The sequence below is a fragment of the Camelus bactrianus genome, chromosome 10 (genome assembly GCF_048773025.1).
Source record: "Camelus bactrianus isolate YW-2024 breed Bactrian camel chromosome 10, ASM4877302v1, whole genome shotgun sequence".
NCBI lineage: Eukaryota > Metazoa > Chordata > Mammalia > Artiodactyla > Camelidae > Camelus > Camelus bactrianus.
This window is the reverse complement of record NC_133548.1, coordinates 41380960-41403026: the sequence shown is the minus strand read 5'-3', so window position 1 is coordinate 41403026 and position 22067 is coordinate 41380960. Positions and strand designations below refer to the sequence as shown.

The window sequence follows — 22067 nt, the reverse complement described above, 5'->3', positions numbered from 1 at the left end:
TCTCTTGTGAGTTTGATGATCGTGAGTCAGTCTCCATGTACATAATCAACTCCGGGCCAGTGACCAGGCTTAGAGATAGGTCCAGGACCCTAGAGTATCCCACAAGATGATACTACAGCCATCTAGGTTCCTCCTGACAATACTCAGCCTCATCATCATCACTGTCATCAGGGACCAGATGGACCTCAGCTGGGAAACAGGTAAGATGTCTCAGGTAAGAAGTCCAGGAGAACACTTCAGTCTTCCTATCAGGGAACCAATCCCCCAACAAGTTGAAAATATCATGATAAGACAGCCCTTAGGGAAACCCAACCATTTGGAGCCCCAAAATAGAGGAGTTCCGTGTGCTTGATATTCATCTGGGCTTAAACAAGTTATTATTTATTGAGTACCTATACACATAGAAGTACTTTAGATACCACAATCTATTTCACCTTCGTAACAACTTTTTGAGCGAGACATATTATCATCATCAGCCCTATTATTGTAGGTAAGAAAAGTAAGACAGGAAAGTTAGAGTATTTCCCCCAAGGTCACAGAGCAAGTTGTAGAGCTGGGACTTGAATTCAGGTCACTTGATTTCAGAACCTGAGGTCCCTACTGCCCCTCCATGCTGCCTCTGAGGCAGACTGGGTGACCATGGCGATATCTGTGAACTTTTTGGGCATAAGCCTTGGTGAGTCAGAGAGAGTGACTCAAGACTTGCAATGTAGGACATGGCATTTCCTGCCAACAGAAAGCTCATGGTTCCAGACTTGTATTTTCCTACTAAACAGAGGGAGAGCTTTGTTCATGGATGAGGTTATGAGAGCCGATAAAGACTGTCATGTACTAAAAAGAGAGACACAAAATAGAGCTGGCCTAGTGGAGCAGCTGTCCCAGGCTCCTGCCCCAAAAGCTCAGGGCCTCTGCTCTGTGCAGCAGTGCTGGGGCCTCCTGGCTCAAACTACAGAAGCAGGGATGAGGGCTGGACATTCTCACTCTGCCCTGTGGCTTGATATATAAGCCACAGAGAGATGGAAGTTGCTATGGATTCAGGGTCTGATGGTTTTTGATTTGACTCCCCATTCTTCACTGACTAGTTACTAGTTACTAGTCTTGGGTAAGTGGCCTAACATCCTTGAGTCAGTTGCTCATATATAACTTCCTCAGATAGCTACATGTGGATTTAATGAGATATTATACATAAAATGCCTGATATGTACAGCAGGCTCAAATAAAGGTAGTTCCCCTCCCCCTGTCTCCTGTCTATCTATATGAAGTATCCCAGAGGAGGGGGAGTTGAAAGGTTATTTGCTCCCTATATGGAGCTGCCTAAACGGAATTTTCATGAAAAAAAAATCACACCAGATAACTTTTAGTTGGATATTTGTCTTGTCCAAGGAAGGACTTGTCCTCAAACAGATGCCCAGTGGGCATCTCAGGAGGGGAAGGGGCGAGGTTCCATAGAACGGAAAGGAGGGAAGCTGCGGTGCCTGCCCTGGTGGGACCACGAGACAGTCCCGCAGCCTCAGCACTCGCTGTCTCTCCCTAGGGCACTGCACATTGCCCTATGTATGTTCTCTATGAGATCAGCTTTGCAGCACGGCTTGGGCCAGGCCCTCACTGTGGTTCCATTAGTAGCATAATACTTCTTCTCCATACATGACTGTTTCCCCATGTGTGGAAGGAGCCCCGAGAGTGTAAGACTCCTGGCTCTACCCCAGAGGAACAGCTATCTGATGGGGAGTTCAGAGAAGTGTTAATATGAATAGTCAGCCCCTTCCTCTCCCCTTCTTCTTGGGAATGAGCTGCCTGCAGGGCACTCATGTTCTGCTCTGCTCCTCCAGGCTCTAAGATTTAAAGGGGCCTGCCTCCACCGGAGGGCACTACACAAGGCTGGGGGGTGAGTCTGCTTGCCTGCCAATGGAAACTACGTTCTCCAATATTAGCTTTATCAGTCATAAGGGTGATATTAGACTGACTTCCCAACGAGCCTTAGAACTTATGTGAAGGGAGGAAGTGGTTTTACTAAGCTTCCTTAAAGACCCCACCGGATACCAGTGGCCAATCATCTAGAGTGTAAGTCTGCTGCTGCCCTCGGAGTGTTAAAGGAGTGAGACTGGGACCCGGAATGATGGGCAGTCAGAGCCTCACACCCCGTGGAGAGTGTCCTTGATGGAATCTCTGAGGGGGGACAGACAGAGGCTAGAAATAATAATAGCTAATGTGTGCTGGGTACTAGGAACAGACAACAGGCTGAGGCATTTAACCCTGCCAAGTAGGCACCATCATTATCTCCATTTTATAGGAGAGGAGACTAAAGCTCGGAGATGTTAGGTGCAGCTCAAGGCATCCAGCTGGTCAGTGGTGGAGCCACACAGTCACTCCAGGGTCGCACTCTCCACTGGGCACGACGCTGCCTCTATGTCTGGACGCCAGATCCCACTATGACAACGGGGGAAGAGCTGGTCAAAGCTGAGCCCACCCTCTCCACTGAGGGCCAGCACTCTTTCGACCACAGCTGCATGAGCAAAATCAAGGGTGTCTTCAGGCCTTCTTATCCTTCTAAAGAATCAGGACCTTGGGCTCTCTGGAAACTTCCTCCAAGTCAGCCTGCCAGTGGCAGAAGGCCCTGTAGCCTCTGTGGGTCCCTTCCTGGGGCGACCACAATGCCCTCAGCACTGCGGCCCAGCCCTGCAGCCCCACAGGGATCACTGTATGGCCCCACCCCTTTCAACCTCTCCTGTGGGCCCACAGGTTCCTAACTTTCCCTTGGGTTTGCCAGAGTGGCTCAGCTTCACCCCTCACCACCCCCTACTCACAGATGCCCCTGCTCATAGAACCCCGGTTTCCTCCAAACCAACATTTCCTAAACTTGAATCACCTTCGCATTTTCTACCACATCTGGGTGCCACCTCTACATTTATTAATTTCATCATCTTTGATTGGCAATAAGCCAGAAAGCCAGGCTTGCAATCCCAGCCAGGCCATTTACCAGCTTCCTGTTGTTGGGCAAGTTCTTCACCCTCTCTGGCCTCAGTTTCCTTATCTGTACAACAGGGTTATCTGTAGTAAGTACTTCAGGGGTCGCTGTGAGGACTAAGTGAGGTTCTGTAGGGAAAGCATTAGAACAGCGCCCAGCACACAGTAAGCGCTCAGTGTTAGCCACCCCTGTCATCACATTTATTTAAAAAGGAATCTTTATATCCCTACCATCAATGGAAAGGTCAGTACCACTTATCCCACCACCGGAGAGGAGTGAGTTGTAAAAATAAACTTAATGAAAATAGTTATTGAATTCTAGCCATTCCCGATGAAGGCTCCAGGCCCAAGACCTGCTCTCATCTTGTCAAGAAGAGACACAAGCAAGCATCTGAAAGATACTGAAGGCAAAGTAGCTTCAAACCCTGGAGAACAACTTGCCCTGATTTGCTTGGGACGTCCGGTTTCAGTACTGAAAGTCCTGCAGCACCCGCCCTCCCGGGCCACCTCGGAGGGATGGAAAAGCGCTTAAAAGGCAATAACGTGTATGTGAGTCCATGTATTTAGGGCTGAGTCAGGATCCCACTTACTATCATCCTGCAGAACAAGCCCACATCCTAGGGCACACCGCACAAGCCCACCTGGGAGCATAGAGTTTCCAAACACCATAAACGGATGGAAGAGCTGTCATGTGTGCACCACTAAGACAGGCTCCCGAAAAAACCCACATTTGAAAATGCCCAGCGAGAGGAATGATGATTAAACTGTTGCACAGCTAAAATTATTCAGTAATATATAATCCCTCAAAAATCATGCTTTGAAGTATCTTTAATGACATGGGAAAATGATCATGATAGAATGTTCAGTTTAAAAAAGCAGGCTCTGACTCAGCCGTAAAAATGAACACAGGGGGAAGGGTATAGCTCGGTGGTAGAGCGCATGTCTAGGATGCACAAGGTCCTGGGTTCAATCTCCAGTACCTTCATCAAAAAAAATAAATAAGTAAACTTAATTACCTCTACCCCCCCCGCAAAAACAAACAAACAAAAACAAAAAGAGTGCAATTTTGCCATTTGCAACACCATGGATGGACTCGGAGGGTATTATGCTAAGTGAAATGAATCAGACAGAGAAAGACAAATATGGTATATTATAATGTGTGTGTGGAATCTAAAAAATAAAACAAAATAGTGAATATAACAAAAAGAAACAGACTCACAGATGTAGAGAAGGAACTAGTGGTCACCAGGAGGGAGAGAGAAGGGTGAGGGGCAAGATGGAGGTGGAGGATTAAGCGGTACAAACTATCAGGTGTAAAATAAGATATAAGGATGTATTATTGTACAACACGGGGAATACAGCCAATACTTTATAATAACTATAAATGAAGTGTAACCTTTAAAAATTGTGAATCACTATGTTGTATAATATTATGTCACAGGTTATTTTATCAACTATACTTCAATTTTTAAAAACTAAAAAAAGAAAGCAGACTAAGATATCCTTCCATAGGTGCATGGATAAATAAACCATGGTGCATCTAGATAATGGAATATTATTCAGGGCTAAAAAGCAATGAGCTATCAAGCCATGAAAAGACATGGAGGAATCTTGAATGCATATGATTAAGAAGCCAGTCTGAAAAAGCTACATAGTGTTTGACTGCAACTGTATGACATTCTAGAAAAGGCAAAATTATGGAGACAGTAAAAAGATCTGTGGTTGCTAGGGGTTGGGGTTGCGGGGGAAGGATGAATAGGTGGAACACAGAGGATTTTTAGGGCAGTGAAAACACTGTGTATGACACTATAATGGTGGATATGTGTTATCATACAAGTTGTCCAAATCCACAGACTGTACAACACCAAGAGTAAACCCTAAGGTAAACCACGGACTTTGGGTGATTATGATGCCGTGATGTAGGTTCATCAGTTGTAGCAAATATACCACTCTGTTATAATGGGGGAGAATCAAGCCCATTGAGCAAGGAATCTAGCTTCCTCCCACAGAGACTCACAGAAGCCCTCACCCCGAAATCATAAGCCCATTGTGCAGGTGTGGCGATATGGGAAATCTCTGTGGTAACTTTCTCTCAATTTTGTGGTGAACCTAAAACTGCTCTAAAAAAATAAAATCTAAAAAAAAATTTTTAAAGCAGACTATAAAACCATATATGCTAAGACTCTAGTTTTATAAAATATAAAGAAATATAGAGAAAGAAACACACCATAATATTAACAATATTTATCTCTGAGTGATAGGATTCCAGGGAGATGTTTTATTTCTTTATATTTATTTCTGAATTTCTTTTTATACTTAATTCTATATTTTCCAAGGAAGTTTGGCAAGGAATATACATTACTTTCATTACCAGGAAAAAACTTTGAAAAAGAATTCTAAATTTCAAAAGTACAGGGAAGAAAGTAACCAGAGCTGATTAAGCCTAGCCTTCCCTGACTCCTTTTTACACCCAAGGCCGACTAGCAGAGAGGTTTTCTGTCTGGCTGACTGTCTCCTGCTTTCCTTCTCCCCTGGGGAAGGCCCTCACAGAGAAGGCAGGGCCTGTCCAAGGTCACGGACTCATGTTGCATCCCATCTAGTGCGGTTGCCCTGGGCTGTCCCTTGAACTCAGAGCCTGGCCTCCAAGGTCCATGGACAAATGCAGTCCCCTTGACTTCCCTGTCATGTGGGCTGTGACACTCCTAACTGCCCTGAGACCCGTTACTAACTAGAGGCAGGGTGGCATCTAACACTGGAAGTGCCCACCTTAGATCAAGGTGGCCTGAGCAGGAATCCCCACTTACCACGTATCAACCATGTGCCTTGCTTTACCTCAATCACAACGTCCTCATCTCGATCACAAGGATGAAATTGCATAACAGTTCTAGTACAGACCCTGGCACAAGGTAGGAACACAATTCATTGAATTTTCTCTCCTCCTTCTTTTCACATTTATAAGAGAGCTAGTTCACTAACTCAAAGAGCTCCCCAAGGAGCAGGAGCAGAGTCTGGGGGCTCCTGGATCTCTCCTCCCCATCCATCTGGGCCTCCGTTCCTCCTCACTCATCAAACAGTCCCTCTGCTGACTGCCAAGCACAGAGGGGACGGCCAAGGGGCAGCCCAGAGGCTCCCTGGCACTACCCAGGAGAGATGGAGGCTGCGGAGGAAGTGGACAACTTGAGATTCCCACCTTGCATCCTCTCAAGACAGACGAGAAGAATCTGCTCATCAGGCACACACACAGAATAAACCCAGGGCCCTGATTAACCAGAACACGCATTTTGAGTATTAGGTTCATTTCTTCATAAGAAAAAACCAACTGATCCTGAGCACTTAGTATACTCCCAGCATCACTCTGGGTGCAGGACACACAGTGGGGAATGAGACAGGGTCTCTGCCCTCACAGGGCTCAGTCCCCACTCCTGCTGGAGGCGTGGGTGCATCCATCCACCCCTATTACCAAGACTTACAGGAAAGAGGCAGGAACTGTTTGGGAAGCTGAGAACCCTTTATGTGTGGTTCTGCCCATCAGGCAAGGAATCTAGCTTTCCTCTCACAGAGACTCATGGAATCCCTCACCCTGACATTACGAGTCCCCTGGTGCCCCTGGGAGTTAGCTTCAAGTAGAAGGCATTACATGGCCTTAACTATCCTCATCCAAGATACTAAGTCCCCTGCTTTGTCACCTGGTGGCTGGGTGACCTTGGACAAGTTGTGTCACATTCCCTAGTCCTAGCACCCTCCTGTAAAACTGAATTAAAGACACATCCCTCTTAGCGTGGCTGAAAAGAGCACACCAAATCATGTGTGGAGAGCCTCAGATGCAGCGTTGGAAGAGTCAGTGCTTCCCCCACCGCTGTCTCAGAAATGGCACCAACTGTAGATGGATAGAGCACAGTGGTTAAGAGCAGAGCCTCCAGAGACAGGCTGCCAGCACCACCTGTCACCAGCTGTGTGACTTCTTGTGCTAAAACGTCCCACCTAGAGATGAGGGTAGTCATGGGAACCCCAGCTTTGCAGAGTTGTAAAGTTTGAATTACTGCACGGGAAGTGCTTAGAACAGTGTTCCCTGTACAGTAATAATGGCATGTTTGCTTTTTTTTCTTCTAGAAAACATGTTTACAGGGATCATTGATCATGTTGTAGCAATGAGCACATGATTATACCTCCAAGATGATCTTAGAGGGAATACAGGAACATCCCACTTACTACCAAGTATAGAGGAAGGTCTATCAGCTGTGAATACAAATAGCCAAACACACACACACACACACACACAAACACACACACACACACCCCCTTCTGAATCATGGACCAAGCATGACAATGACAACTGTATTGTCCATTAGGTCAAAAATCACAAGACACTACTGAAGGCAGGAGTGTACCCTCACCCTCACAGCTGTGTTCAGGGGCAGGAGCACTGGAGTTAAGACTTACACAGACTTGGGTTTGACTCTTAGCTCTCCTAGTTCTGCTCTTTCTCAGTGGTCTGACCTTAGGCAAGTCACTTAACCTGAGTTTCCTCCCCATCAGAGTGGTGGCATGAGGCTGGGGGGAGTTAACTCCACCTGTCTCACCAGCATGTCATTGCCCCCTGGTGGGAACAAGAGAAACCCTCTTGACTCTGACTCCCTAGTGCTGCCAGCCGAACAGTCCTGGGAAACTGCCTCCTTTTACCTGCATGAGACCCAGCTCAGACCAGTCCATGGGCTGCTTTATTTTCCCCGAGACCCTCAAAGAGCAACCTGAAGAGTAAGTGTCAAAACAGCAGCTGTTGAGCTCTGGGAGACAGGAATGCAGGCCAGGGGCCTCAGGTCCCCCTACTCTGTTTATTCAAACTGAAGAGCATCTCTGGGCTTTTACAACCGTTGACTGGGCAGAAGGAAGCAGGACAGCTGGACCCCTTTCTGGCCTCGGCTCCCACTGGCCTTTCCTTTGGAGAAAGGCAGCCTGAGTGCTGCTCATTCTAGAAATAGCTCTGACACCGAGCTCCTGGAGGTGAGCAGACTCTCAGAGCACAGACTGGGCACACACAACCTCTGGAAGGAGCAGGGAAAGGGCACAGGGTGGGGCAAAACTGGAGACAAGAGTTATGGGGACAGGGATAAAAACAGTGGCTGCGACCAGAGCACACAACAGAAGGTTTAGGGACAGAAACAAGGGCAGGTCAAGGAGAGAGCCAGGGCTGGGCCAGCACAAAGTCAAAAGTGGACAGAGGGCAGCACAGGGTGGAGGTTGGGGGCAGAGAGAGGCACAAGTAAGCAGAGAGCAAGGCTGGGGAAGGGGTAACAGGCGGCTGGGGGAAGCCCTGCCTGGAGGGCTTATGTAATCTGGGGGCCCACTGTTGCTCCAAAGGGGCCCACAGGAAATCTGGGGTAGAGATCCCCAGTCAGAATCCGCATTTTCACTCTAATTCATGCATGCTTTCCAACAGCAAGCAAAAAGAGCACAATTTAGTTAAGTTAGGACGGGTCAGATTCACTTCTTATTTTAAAATGATGACAGCAACAATAAAGATACTCGGCTGAAATGCTACCCAACCAAGCCAACTCCCCTGGAAAGTTAAAGTCAGATGCCCCCATCCCAGCACCCTGTACCTTTAAGGAGGAAAAGGGTTCCCTTGCTCCCGGCTGAAGAGGCAGGTTATTCTTGGAGATAGCGACGACTTACCTAAAACTGAGTTATTCCCTTTTCCTCCTCTGGCCAGCCTCTCTTCACTCTGGGGAGCTTTTACCATTTAAGGTCAATGTTACATCTGGCTCCGGAGCTGGGAGCTGAGAAGCCTCTGGCTGCCGAGACTTGCTGCCCGCCTCCTCCGAGAGGGGCTGGGACTTAGCGCCCAGAGCTCCTCAGGGACCCCTCTGGCCCGGTTCAGGGGGCTAACGGCAGGGAAGCTGGCCAGGCGGCTGGGGGCTCAGCACCGGCCAGGCCTGCGAGGCAGCAGCTCGCCCTGGGCCCCTCCCATGGGCACCCGCACAGTGGAGGGCAATGCCCATGCCCCTGGGCAGCTCATGCTGCCGGCCACTGTCCTGGCCAGACTGGGACCAAGGGAACTTGGCAGATCTGCCTCCCAGCCTGGAATCTCCAGCAAGCATGTGAGCCTGGACAAGACCCTGGCCCTGTGCCAGGAAAACTGGGAACATTTCCTGTCCCAGGGATTCGGAGGCAGGGCTGTTCCTACCTTAAACCCTTGGGATTAGCAGAGAGAAGGGCCTGGAAGATTCTGCTAATCCCAGACCTGGCCCCAGCCCCAAGGGCTTCAATCTCTGCTCCTCCACTCAACAGCCTATGGTGATAAACCTCGTGGAGCCTGTCTCATCTCGAAAGTGGGAATCATAGTGATAACACCAGCCTAACTCCTAGGGTTGCAGGAGGCTTCAACAAGATAAGATTGTAGGGCTTAGCACAGTGCCAGCATCTCCTACCTCCTGATAGGCACAATTAGTTTCCTGCCCCTGCCCAGACACAGGTGAGGAAGGGCTGCCTCTCTCCTGGAAGTCCACACCCTGCCTAACTCGCTCCTCACCCACTTTGGATGCAATGTCCATCTACAGAAAGATCACGGAGCTGTGGGCTCTGGGCCAGTCACACAGGGGCTCTAGCCCTCTTCTGCGGAAGAAGCTCAGAGAAGTGCTGGGTAGGGTTGCCAGATAAAATACAGGACATTCACTTAAATCTGAATTTCAGAAAAACAACATGTATCTTTTTTAGTAATAAGTATGTCCCAAATATTACATGGGACATACTTATACTTAAAAAAATGTTTTTTTTTTAATCTGAAATTCTAATTTAACTGCTTATCCTGTAATTTTATTTGCTAAATCTGGCAACTCTAGCCCTGGGCCATCTCTTGCTACCTCAGGAAGCATTCACCAGTCATGCTGAGAGCTCCAGGGATTGGTGCTTCAAGGCTTGTGGCCTCCAGCCCTCCTGGTGACAGATGCCTGGCTGTACACAGTCCTTATCCCCAGCTCCTGGCCATGAGTCAGTCACCCCAGCCATGGCAAGCTTTCTCCACTGAACCTGGCCCACTGGGCCTCCATGCCGCCACTTCCATGGGCATCCAGTCCTGAACTATCTCTCCTCCCTGCTTGTTCTGAGAGAGATTCCTGCTGAGACTGCAGTGCATGCTGTCTGTTACAACCATAAATAACTGTGCTTTTATAGATGTACCCAGAGGAGACTCTCCTGGGTACAGGTCATGTTTCTCTCAGGTGTCAACACCTATCTATCTGCTGGAAACAGGCTCCCACTGGCAAAGCCACGTAGTGGTAACTACTAGAACTGTAGGTATAAGGCTGAAAGGCATTTACCAAACTCTTCTGCACAGTTTCTCTAGCTTCACTGTGCATTAGAATTCCCAAGTAAGAAGCTCTCTGGACCTCTCTTTCAGAAATTCTAATTCCATGGATCTACAAGTGGGACCCAGGAACCTATATGTTAATTAGGGCCCTTAGGTGATTCTTACAGTTGGTCCAAGGACCCCACTTTAGCGAATGGTGCTTCTAAGACTGACTTTGTGACTCCAGCAGCAATTACTGCAGAGGTAACTAGAAACTTTGGCTGAAATGAAACTAAAGGCTTTGTGTGCATGTGAGGAGGGTTTGCATGTCTGTATACCAATTATATGTTGAGCACCTACTGTCTCCCAACCACTGTATTAGATGCTCCACATAAAAGTGCCCTATGAAATAGAATTATTTTTACCATTCTTTCAAAAAGGAAACTGAGACTTGAAGAGGTAGAAGACTTATCTGATGTTCCACAGCCAATAAGTGGCAGAACTAAGAGAAGAACTTAGGTAGTCTGGCCTAAAGCTCTTCCCCCTGTACCATACTTCCTCCCCTCCCATCAGGGTTTCTTAAACTAAGGTTCATGGAGAGCCTTCAGGGGTCTCAGAGCCAACTGAAATTGTGTGCAAAACATGGTGTGATTTCTGTTTTTCTTGAGTACAGGCCCACAGCTTTCCTCCAGACTCACAAAGGGGTCACCAAATACTTTTTAAATCACTGCATTAACACTAGCATTTCATAAAACACATTACTGATTGGAGTGTGAAATGGAGCAGGCTCTACAGAAGACAGTTTAGTATGATCAAAATTACAAGGCTTATATCCTTTGACCCAATTCCACGTCAAGGAATTTATTCTATAAACATACTCCCACACTTGGGAAATGATAGATGAACACCATGATTCATTGTGCTTTGTCTATAAAAGCAAAAGGACTGGAAATAATATAAATGTCCACCAATTGGGGGCCATAAAAGATGATGAGTAGAGTCACAACAAAAGATGAGATCTTTGTGTAGTGATATGAAAAGCTTCCACAATCACATGATTAAGTGCAAAAAGTAAGATAACAGAACAGTATGGATATATACACACACACAAATATACTTAAAGTCACACATACACACAAGTACATATGTGTGTGTGCACACAATCTCACTAAAATTAGCACAAGAAACAAATAACATTAACATTAGGTGCCTATAAGGAGGGAATCTAAGTGGCTGGGGCAAAGAGTATCCACAGTATACCTCATTTATACATTTAAAGTTTTGGATCATATGAATAAGCCATGTGTTTACATTCAAAAAATAATAATGACACAAGAGCATTGCTGTGAACAGGAATTTAATCAATTCCTCTTCCAGTTCTGCCCCTCTAAGTGTCAAAGAGTACTGACGCGAGCCTGACTAAAGGTTATTTTTGGTTTTCACTTTTTATTTTGGTATAATTACAGACACGCAGGAAGTTGCAAGAATAGTACATGGAGTCTCTTGTACCCTTCCTCCAGCTTCCCCCAGTGGTGATGTCTTACATGGCTGATGTATGACATGAAAACCATGAAGTGGGCATTGGCATGTTATTGTTAACTAGACTACAGATTTTATTCTAAAGGTTATTTTTAAGATATCGCCTTCTCTAAGTCAGACAGAGAGAGACAAATACCATATGATATTACTTACATGTGGAATCTAAAAAAAATGATACCGATGAACTTATTTACAAAATAGAAAGGGACTCACAGACATAGAAAACAAACTTATGGTTACCAAAGGGGAAAGGAGAGGGAAGGATAAATTAGGAGTTTGGGATTAGTAGAAACAAACTACTATATATAAAATAGATAAACTAGGTCCTACTATATAGCACAGGGAACTACATGTAATATCTTGTAACAACCTATAATGAAAAAGAATATATATATGTTTAACTGAATCACTATGCTGTATACCAGAAACTAATACAACATTGTAACTATACTTCAATAAAGAAAAAAATATATAGGCCTTCTCACAGCTCATATATTCATTTAAGACGTTTATCGAGCAACTTCAGTGTGCCAGACCAGGGCTGGATGATGGGGTGTGGCAGGGCCACTTCAGACCCATCCCTGCCCTTATGGGGTGTAGACTAGTGAAGGTGGCCCCTCACTTAAGCTTTGGAGACCCAGGATCCAGTAGTGCACAAGGGGTGCTGACCATGGCTCTAAAAAAGGCACTGTGTCCCTCACTGTCCTGGTCATGGAGCTTCACAGCTTGCCTGAAAGCTGACTTTTAATCCTTAAAAGAGCATAAGCAATTACTCAGGCTATATTTATCCTCGTTCCTGGAGCCACACAGGGATTTGGCCTCGCTCTACCAAAATCTCCAGCTCATCACTCATTTCCATTGGAGACAATCGTGCGTTCACAGCATCAAAGCCGAGGGCCTGCAGAGGCGCACTGGCATAAGGCTTGGGGAGGCTCTCCCCATAGGCCCTCTGACTCAAGACCAGGGTAGAAGCTGTAAGTCCCAGGCCAAAAGCACATCCTGGGGCCAAGGGAGGACAAGCCGGGAGGAGCAGCAGCTTGCCAAGAAGACTGCCAGCTCAGGGACTGGCTGCTGGGACGACCGCACTGGGATCGTTGGCCTCCCTGCCTGATTTATGCTTTGGGACTCTGTGCGAAGCGAAGCTCTTAGGTGGCCCTGGATGAGTAAGCAAATAGATAAGTGGCCAAATCGGCAAGAATGGCATCCAGGTGTCAATGAAGGTGCCAACGGCAGGTGTCTTTTACTGAACATGATACCAGGTACTATATCCAATACTTTACATATAAGGTCTAGTCAGTCCTCACCAAATCCATGTGCTGTAGGGCTTCTCACCCCCAAGTCCTAGATGAGGAATTTGGGACCTGGAGGGGTCAAGGGGCCTGCCAGTGCCTCACAATCTATAAACCCAGGTCTTTGTGACTCTAGAGTCTCTGGGTGGCAAGTTCAAGACAGCAGACTAGGAACATAAGGTGTCTCCTCTCCCTTCCAGGATCCCATTAAAATGACAGCAAAGGACTCCTTATAAATCCTTACCCCCAGAGGGGATAGGAGAGGCTTGAGTGCACACATTTCTGGAACTGGCAAGAGGATGGAGGAGCCTGTCTAATGAGGGTGGGACCCTGGACGACCCCGAGAGAAGGGGGCTTGGCTGCTCTGGTGCCCCTGAGAGGCTCTGGACCTCAAAAGCCAGGTGAGACAAGGACAGAATTGAGATATGGAGTCGAAGGGATTATTAAAAGTCTGTGGACAGAGGGGCTGGGAAGGAACCACTTCAAGTAACTTTTGTACACAGTATTTAGACTAAATGCCTTTTTTAAGCTAAAGGGAAAAAAGAACTGTAAACAATTATTGAGCAGACTTCTTTTTCATAGACATATGGATTAGCAATTTTCAAAATGCTTTCTATGCATTCTAGCATTAAGAAAATTAATAAATATGCTCAATATCACTATTTATCAGAGAAATACAAATCAAAACTACAATGAGGTATCACCTCACACCAGTCAGAAATGCCATCATTCAAAAGTCCACAAACGATAAATACTGGAGAGGGTGTAGAGAGAAGGGAACCTCTTACACTGCTGGTGGGAATGTAGTTTGGTGCAACCATTATGGAAAACAGGATGGAGATTCCTCAAAAAACTAAAATTAGAGTTACCATATGATCCAGCAATCCCACTCCTGGGCATATATCCAGAGGGAACTCTAATTCAGAAAGATACGTGCACCCCAATGTTCATAGCAGCACTATTTACAACAGCCAAGACATGGAAGCAAACTAAATGTGAATCAACAGATGACTGGATAAAGAAGTTGTGGTATATTTATATAATGGAATACTACTCAGAGATTTAAAAAAAAAGAATAAAATAATGCCCTTTACAGCAACATGGATGGACCTGGAGATTGTCATTCTAAGCAAGTCAGAAAGAGAAAGAAAAATACCATATGATATCACTCATATGTGGAATCTAAAAAAAAAGAAAAAAAGAAAAAAGAGGACACTAATGAACTCATCCATGAAAGAAACAGACTCGCAGACACAGTAAACAATCTTATGGTTACTAGGGAAAGGGGGTGGGAAGGGATAAATTTAGGAGTTTGAGATATGCAAATGTTAACCACTATATATAAAAATAGATAAAAAGCAAGTTTCTTCTGTATAGCACAGGGAACTATATTCAATATCTTGTAATAAACTTTAATGAAAAAGAATATGAAAACAAATATATGCATATATATGCATGACTGAGACATTGTGCTGTACACCAGAAATCGACACATTGTAACTGACTGTACTTCAATTAAAAATAATAATAAAATCTTAAAAATAAAAAAAGAAGCCAATTTGCAGGGGTTAGTTACGGGTTTTGGTGAGGTCTTGGATGTGATGGCCATGAGGCTCAATTCATCATGCACTCAGCAACCCCGTGCTGACATGAGTGTATGGGAAAGGGAAGGAGGTTGTGGGCAAGAATGGACTATGATACCAGGGTGACCTTAGATGTCCCATAAAGGGGGAGAGGACTGGGGAGGATTTCAGAGAAGGCAGTACTGCTCTTTGGAGAAGCCTGGATGAATCTATCCCCTCCTCTGGGCTCCCCTGCATCCTGTGCTCACAGACATCCATCACAGAAGAGCTTTCCATGGCTGACATACCTGCACACAGGGGTAAATGAACAAAGTTTTTCATGGCTGCCAGTGATCATTTGGAGATTTTGGTGGCCCCAGACCCCACCAATACACCCAAAGAGCTGAGTGAATCAGTATCTCAGCCTTACTGTATCCTATTCATAGCCTATGGGAATGCTGGAGCACCCCTAAGAGAAACTCAATATTAGACACCTGTCACTTGGTGTTGGGATTTTTCTGCCTCCCTTACCTAACTGTGGGGTCCTCAAAGACAGGGGCCCTAGGCAATGCATCTCTATACTGGTAATAATAGCAATGAAAACAGTGATGCGTGGAGTATCTTTTATGGGCCAGGCACTGTGCTAAGCTTCTCACACAGATAATTGCGTTCAATCCTCACTAAAGCCCTATGAGGTAGGCACTCTATTTTACGAAGTATAGTTGATTTACAATGTTACATTAGTTTCAGGTGTAAAACATCGTGATTCAATATTTTTATAGATTATTCTCCATTTAAAGTTATTACAAAATATTAGCTATATTCCCTGTGCTGTACAATGTATCCTTATAGCTTATTTATTATATACATAGTAGTTTGTACCTCTTAGTCCCCTACTTCTATCTTGCCCTCTCCCTGTCCCATTTCCCACTGGTAGCCACTAGTTTGTCCTCTATATCTGTGAGTCTGTTTCTGTTTTGTTATATTAGTTCATTTGTTTTACTTTTTATAATCCACGTATAAATGGTAACATACAGTATTTGTCTTCCTCTGTCTATTTCACTTAGCATAAAACCCTCCAAGTCCACCCATGTTGTTTCAAATGGCAAAATGTCATTCTTTGTTATGGCTGAGTAATATTCCATTGTGTATATATACCACATCTTTTTTATTCATTCATTTGTTGGTGGGCACTTGGGTTGCCTCCATGTCTTGGCTATTGTAAATAGTGCTGCTATGAATACTGAAGTGCATGTATCTTTTTGAATTAGTGTTTCCATTTTCTTCAGAGATATACCCAGGAGTGGAATTGCTGGATCATATGGTAGTTCTATTTTAGTTTTTTGAGGAACCTCCATACTGTTTTGCACAGTGGCTATACCAATTTCCATTCCCAGCAATAGTATACAAATGGTTCCCTTTTCTCCATATCCTCAGTAGGCACTCTATTATTAGGCACTCAACATCCGCCCATTCTAAAGATAAGGAAACTGAGGCTTGGGAATGTTAAGTAAATTGACCAAGGTTATCAGCTGTCAGAAAGCAAGCTCAGATTTTAATTCAGTCAAACTCCAGAACCAGCACCACAAACCATCACCCATATCACCTCCTTGTACAATGGGCCCAGTGCCTAATTTAATATCTGATACATGTTTTATATTTCAAAAATGTTGGCTGAATTAATCTGAGAATGAAAGAGCTAGTGACGGGGTGTGGGCAGACAGGGTCTAGGTCTTTGAGGGGATATGTAAGCTGATTTGTGGATAGAGAGATGAGTTAGTAGGAGGAGGAGCCTAGGGAGTACCAGTCTGCTGGGCACCACGTCCCTCCCAAGAAAGAGCAGAGGCCCAGGCACAGCCAGCTGAGGGGCTCAGTGAATAAGCCAATGGATGATACTTGCCTGCTGGGTGCTTCTCAGCTCCAAGCAGAGGTCAGGCCATGTAGGGGATGAAATGAGATTTGGGCTCTGCCTCCAAGGAGACCACTACCCAGCCTGCCCATGAGAAGATGGCAGAGCAGGGAAATCTAGAAAAGCAATAGAGACTCAAGGAAGAGAGATCTCTGGGGTCTAGGTTGGTCAGGAAAGGCTCCATGGGAAAGGAAAGAACTTCAGCTGGGCCTCAAGTGCTGAGTACAACAGGGAAATCAGGGGAGGAAGAAGGAATTCCAGGTTGGGCTGACAGGTGAGAAGAACTCGGGGGAGCAAAACTTAATGGCCAAAATGGATGGGGAAAGTGTAGGACTCCTTAAGTTGCAAAGAATAGAAACCCACTGTGGCTGGCTCAAGTGTAAAGGGGGTTTTGCCAATGATAACTGAACTCCCACAGAACCTAGGGACAGAAGAAGCAGCAGACCCAGGCCTCAAAGGAACAGAGAGCTATCAGGACCTGAGGCCTCTACCCCATCTGTCTTGATGTCTCCTGAGGGCCACATAATCCTCTCTGTCTGTCTCTGTCTCCCTCCCCTACCTCCCTCTTCTTCTCCCTCCTTCTCTCTGTGCATCTGCTCCCTCCTCCATCTCCTCTCTCTACTCCTGCTTTTTCTAGACACTTAAATTGCTGTGGCTCACATGGCCTCTCAGCTCCAGCTTTCTCCTCCCCCAATCACTTGACAAGTGTCTTGTTTCAGATTTTCAAAGCCATCTGACTGGCCTAGCTTGTCTGTTTAAGACAAGTCTCCTAAGTCATTAGCTACGTTGGGTGCAGGTACCCTCTCTGGTCTAAGAGTCATAGCTGTGGTCATGTGTTAAATACAGTAGCCCTTTACAGAGGCCAGCAACCTCAGATATTGTTGTCAGCCAACCAGAAGCCTCTTTATTCAGGGGATTCTGATTTCCTATGGCCAGGACCTCTTTGTTTTTGTTTTTTGGGTTTTTTTAAAACATTTTTTTTACTGAGCTATAGTCATTTTACAATATTGTGTTTAATTCCAGTGTAGAGCACAATTTTTCAGTTATACATGAACATACATATATTCATTATCACATTTTTTTTTTGCTGTGAGCTACCACAAGGTCTTGTATATATTTCCCTGTGCTATACCATATAATCTTGTTTATCTATTCTACATATGCCTGTCAGTATCTACAAATTTTGAACTTCCAGTCTATCCTTTCCCACCCCGCCCCCGACTTGGCAACCAAGAATTTGTATTCTATGTCTATGAGTCTGTTTCTGTTTTGTATTTATGTTTTCTTTTTTTTTTAGATTCCACATATGAGCAATCTCATATGGTATTTTTCTTTCTTTTTGGCTTACTTCACTTAGAATGGCATTCTCCAGGATCATCCATGTTGCTGCAAATAGCATTATGTTGTAGGTATTTATGGCTGAATAGTATTCCATTGTATAAATATACCACCTCTTCTTTATCCAGTCATCTGTCAATGGACATTTAGGTTGTTTCCATGTCTTGGCTATTGTAAATAGTGCTGCTATGAACATTAGGGTGCAGGTGTCTTTTTGAAGTAGGGTTCCTTCTGGATATATGCCCAGGAGCAGGATTCCTGGGTCATATGGTAAGTCTATTCCTAGTCTTTTGAGGAATCTCCATACTGTTTTCCACAGTGGCTGCACCAAACTGCATTCCCACCAGCAGTGCAGGAGGGTTCCCTTTTCTCCACAGCCTCTCCAGCATTTGTCATTCGTGGACTTTTGAGTGATGGCCATTCTGATTGGTGTAAGGTGATACCCCATTGTAGTTTTGATCTGCATTTCTCTGATAATTAGTGATACTGAGCATTTTTTCATGTGCCTATTGATCATTTGTATGTGTTCCTTGGAGAATTGCTTGCTTAGGTCTTCTGCCCATTTTTGGATTGGGTTGTTTGTTTTTTTCTTATTAAGTCGTATGAGTTGTTTATATATTCTGGAGATCAAGCCTTTGTCGGTTTCATTTGCAAACATTTTTCTCCCATTCTGTAGGCTGTCGTTTTGTTTTACTGATGGTTTCCTTTGGTGTGCAGAAGTTTGTAAGTTTCATTAGGTCCCATTTGTTTTGGTTTTTTTTTTCTTTTTTTTTTAAACATTTTTTATTGATTTATAATCATTTTACAATGTTGTGTCAAATTCCAGTGTTCAGCACAATTTTTCAGTCATTCATGGACATATACACACTCATTGTCACATTTTTTTCTGAGTTATCATAACATTTTGTGTATATTTCCCTGTGCTATACAGTGTAATCTTGTTTATCTATTCTACAATTTTGAAATCCCAGTCTATCCCTTCCCACCCTCCACCCCCCTGGCAACCACAAGTCTGTATTCTCTGTCTGTGAGTCTATTTCTGTCCTGTATTTACGCTTTGTTTTTGTTTGTTTGTTTGTTTTTGTTTTTGTTTTTTAGATTCCTCATATGAGCGATCTCATATGGTATTTTTCTTTCTCTTTCTGGCTTACTTCACTTAGAATGACATTTGTTTATTCTTGCTTTTATTTCTATTGCTTGGGTAGACTGCCCTAGGAGAACATTTTTGAGGTGTATGTCAGATAATGGTTTTCTTCTAGGAGGTTTATTGTATCTTGTCTTACGTTTAAGTCTTTGATCCATTCTGAGTTGATTTTTGTGTATGGTGTAAGGGAGCGTTCTAGCTTCATTGATTGACATGCTGCTGTCCAGTTTTCCCAATACCATTTGCTGAAGAGACTGTCTTTATTCCTTGTATATTCTTGCCTCCTTTGTCAAAGATGAGTTGACCAAAAGTTTGTGGGTTCATGTCTGGGCTCTCTATTCTGTTCCATTGGTCTAAATGTCTGTTTTTGGACCAGTACCATCCTGTCTTGATGACTGTAGCTCTGTAGGATTGTCTGAAGTCTGGGAGAGTTATTCCTCCAGCCTCTTTCTTTTTCTTCAGTAATGCTTTGGCAATTCTAGGTCTTTTGTGGTTCCACATAAATTTTACTATGATTTGTTCTAGTTCTGTGAAATATGTCCTGGGTAATTTGATAGGGATTGCACTAAATCTGTAGACTGCCTTGGGCAGTGTGACCATTTTAACAATATTGATTCTTCCAATCCAGGAGCATGGGATATCTTTCCATTTTTTTAAGTCTTCTTTAATTTCCTTAATCAGTGTTTTATAGTTTTCCATGTATAAGTCTTTCACCTCTTTGGTTAGATTTATTCCTAGGTATTTTATTACTTTGGGTACTATTTTAAAGGGGATTGTTTCTTTACTTTCTTTTTCTGTTGATTCATCGTTAGTGCAAAGAAATGCAACTCATTTTTGAACGTTAATCTTGTAACCTGCTACCTTGCTGAATTCTTCGATTATTTCTAGTAGTTTTTGTGTGGATCTTTTAGGGTTTTCTATATATAGTATCATGTCATCTGCTTATAGTGACACTTTTACCTCTTCTTTTCCAATTTAGATCCCTTTTATTTCTCTCTCTTGCCTGATTGCTGGGGCTAGGACTTCCAGGACTATGTTGAATAGGAGTGGTGATAGTGGGCATTCTTGTCTTGTCCCAGATTTTAGTGGGAAGCTTTTGAGTTTTTCACCATTGAGTACTATGCTGGCTGTAGGTTTGTCATATATAGCTTTTATTATGTTGAGATATGTTTCCTCTATACCCACTTTGGTGAGCATTTTTATCATAAATAGGTGCTGAATTTTATCAAATGCCTTTTCTGCATCTATTGAGATGATCATGTGGTTTTTGTCCTTTCTCTTGTTGATGTGATGTATTACATTGATTGATTTGCATATGCTGAACCACCCTTGTGTCCCTGGGGTGAGCCCCACTTGATCATGATGTATAATCTTTTTTATGTGCTGTTGGATTCTATTTGCTAATATTTTGGTAAGGATTTTTGCATCTATGTTCATCAGTGATATTGGTCTGTAATTCTCTTTTTTGGTGGTGTCTTTGCCTGGTTTTGGTACCAGGGTGATGGTGGCTTCATAGAATGAGTTGGGGAGTATTCCCTTCTTTTCAATCTTCTGGAAGAGTTTGAGAAGGACTGGTATGAGTTCTTCTTTGTATGTTTGGTAGAAGGCCAGGACCTCTTTGAATTCAACCTAAAATTGTGCTGACTCTTAAAACAACCAAGTCATTCTTGGCTCATAGAAATTCCGTGGTCCACTGAGACTCCCAGATCTTTATCACAAAAATTGAGCTATCAATACCTTGCCCTCCTCTAAACTATCCTGAGTAACACTGTAGTCTCAGTCTGTTCTTCAAACACAGGATTTCTGTGCTGGTGCAATGACACAACAGATTGTTCATCTCACCAAAGGAAGAGTCAGACCTTTTTCAGATTCTCCCTTCTGGCTTCACACAGGTTTTTGTGGGATTTTTTGTTTTGGTTTTCAGTTTTTTTTTTTTTTAAAGGGAAAGAGATGTACACATAAAAGGATTTTTGAGGTTTGAAAGTTGAATTCCATCATTAAATTAATGCTAACAAAAGCTCAATTTCACTAATCCTAAGAGGAACTTCAACTCCAGATACACTGACTTGTTGGTCTGATGCTTGCTCTACGAGGCTCAGAGTTGGGTGTTTTTCCTTTTTAAAAACTGAAGTTGCAAAGAGCATATATCATTTTTGAAGAGTGAACCCCAAAGAAATTTTTGCAAGCAGTTTTGCTCAAATGAAGGCTAACTGAATTAAAGAGAACAAATCCCTTTCACAGCAATACAAGAAGAATGAGAAAAAGGAGGAGGAGGAAGGGGAGGAGGAGGAGGATGCATTTGTTTTTCTTCATCTCCTGGATATGGAACTCTGGGCTGCTCTCAGACCTAGATTCTTTTCTACTGCTCTCACTCCCAAGAGGACCTTATCTGAGCTCATGATTTTAAATACCATCTATCTAAAAATCTCTGAAGACTCTCAAATGTTTATGTCCAGTCTGGACTTCTCCCCACAACTCCAGAGTCCTATACCCAACTGCCCTCTCGACACCTGCTCTTGGGTGACAGCGCCAACTTAACCCATTCCAACCCCCAGGATATGCTTTGCCCTCAGTTGTCTCCATCTCAGTAAATGGCAAGTCCATCCTTCAAGCTGCTCAAGCACAAAACATGACTCATTCATGAGGCCCCTTCCTGCTCCTCACTCACACACCCCACAGGGAATCCAGCAGAAAATCCCATTAGCTCTATCTTCAAAATACATCCAGAGTCAGACTGTTTCTTACTACTTTTTTACCACTATGACTCTGGTCTAGGCCTCCATGATTTCTTGTCATATCATCAGTGCAACTGCCTCCTGATTGCTCTTTTGCCCCACAGAGGAGGCAGAGTGATTCTTTTCCATCATAAGTTATATCATATCTTACAAGACTTACTTTGTACCAGGTACTATACATGGCAATTTATACCCATCACTTATTCTCAAAATGTATTCCCCCAAAATGCTCTGTCTGCATTTTCCAGTTAAGGGAGTGAAATGAAACTCCTTATCTGAGATCACACAGCTGTTCCTTGGAA

At 44.1% G+C, this 22067-nt stretch overlaps 1 protein-coding gene across 7 annotated transcripts in view; it reads right to left on the bottom strand.

Moving 5' to 3' along the window:
* The window catches only part of IRAG1 (inositol 1,4,5-triphosphate receptor associated 1), a 148886-nt gene that overhangs the window by 108287 nt on the left and 18532 nt on the right, over nt 1–22067 (bottom strand). For 2 of the 7 annotated variants that reach the window (XM_074372394.1, XM_074372395.1), the window contains exon 1: nt 8638–9036. The exons of 3 other annotated variants lie outside the window; for them this stretch is intronic. In XM_074372394.1, coding sequence (XP_074228495.1) covers nt 8638–8704 — 67 coding nt within the window. In that variant the 5' untranslated portion in view covers nt 8705–9036. Of the gene's footprint in view, nt 1–8564; nt 9038–22067 lie in introns of those variants that run through there. 2 more of the 7 variants (XM_074372396.1, XM_074372397.1) reach the window with 2 other exon arrangements.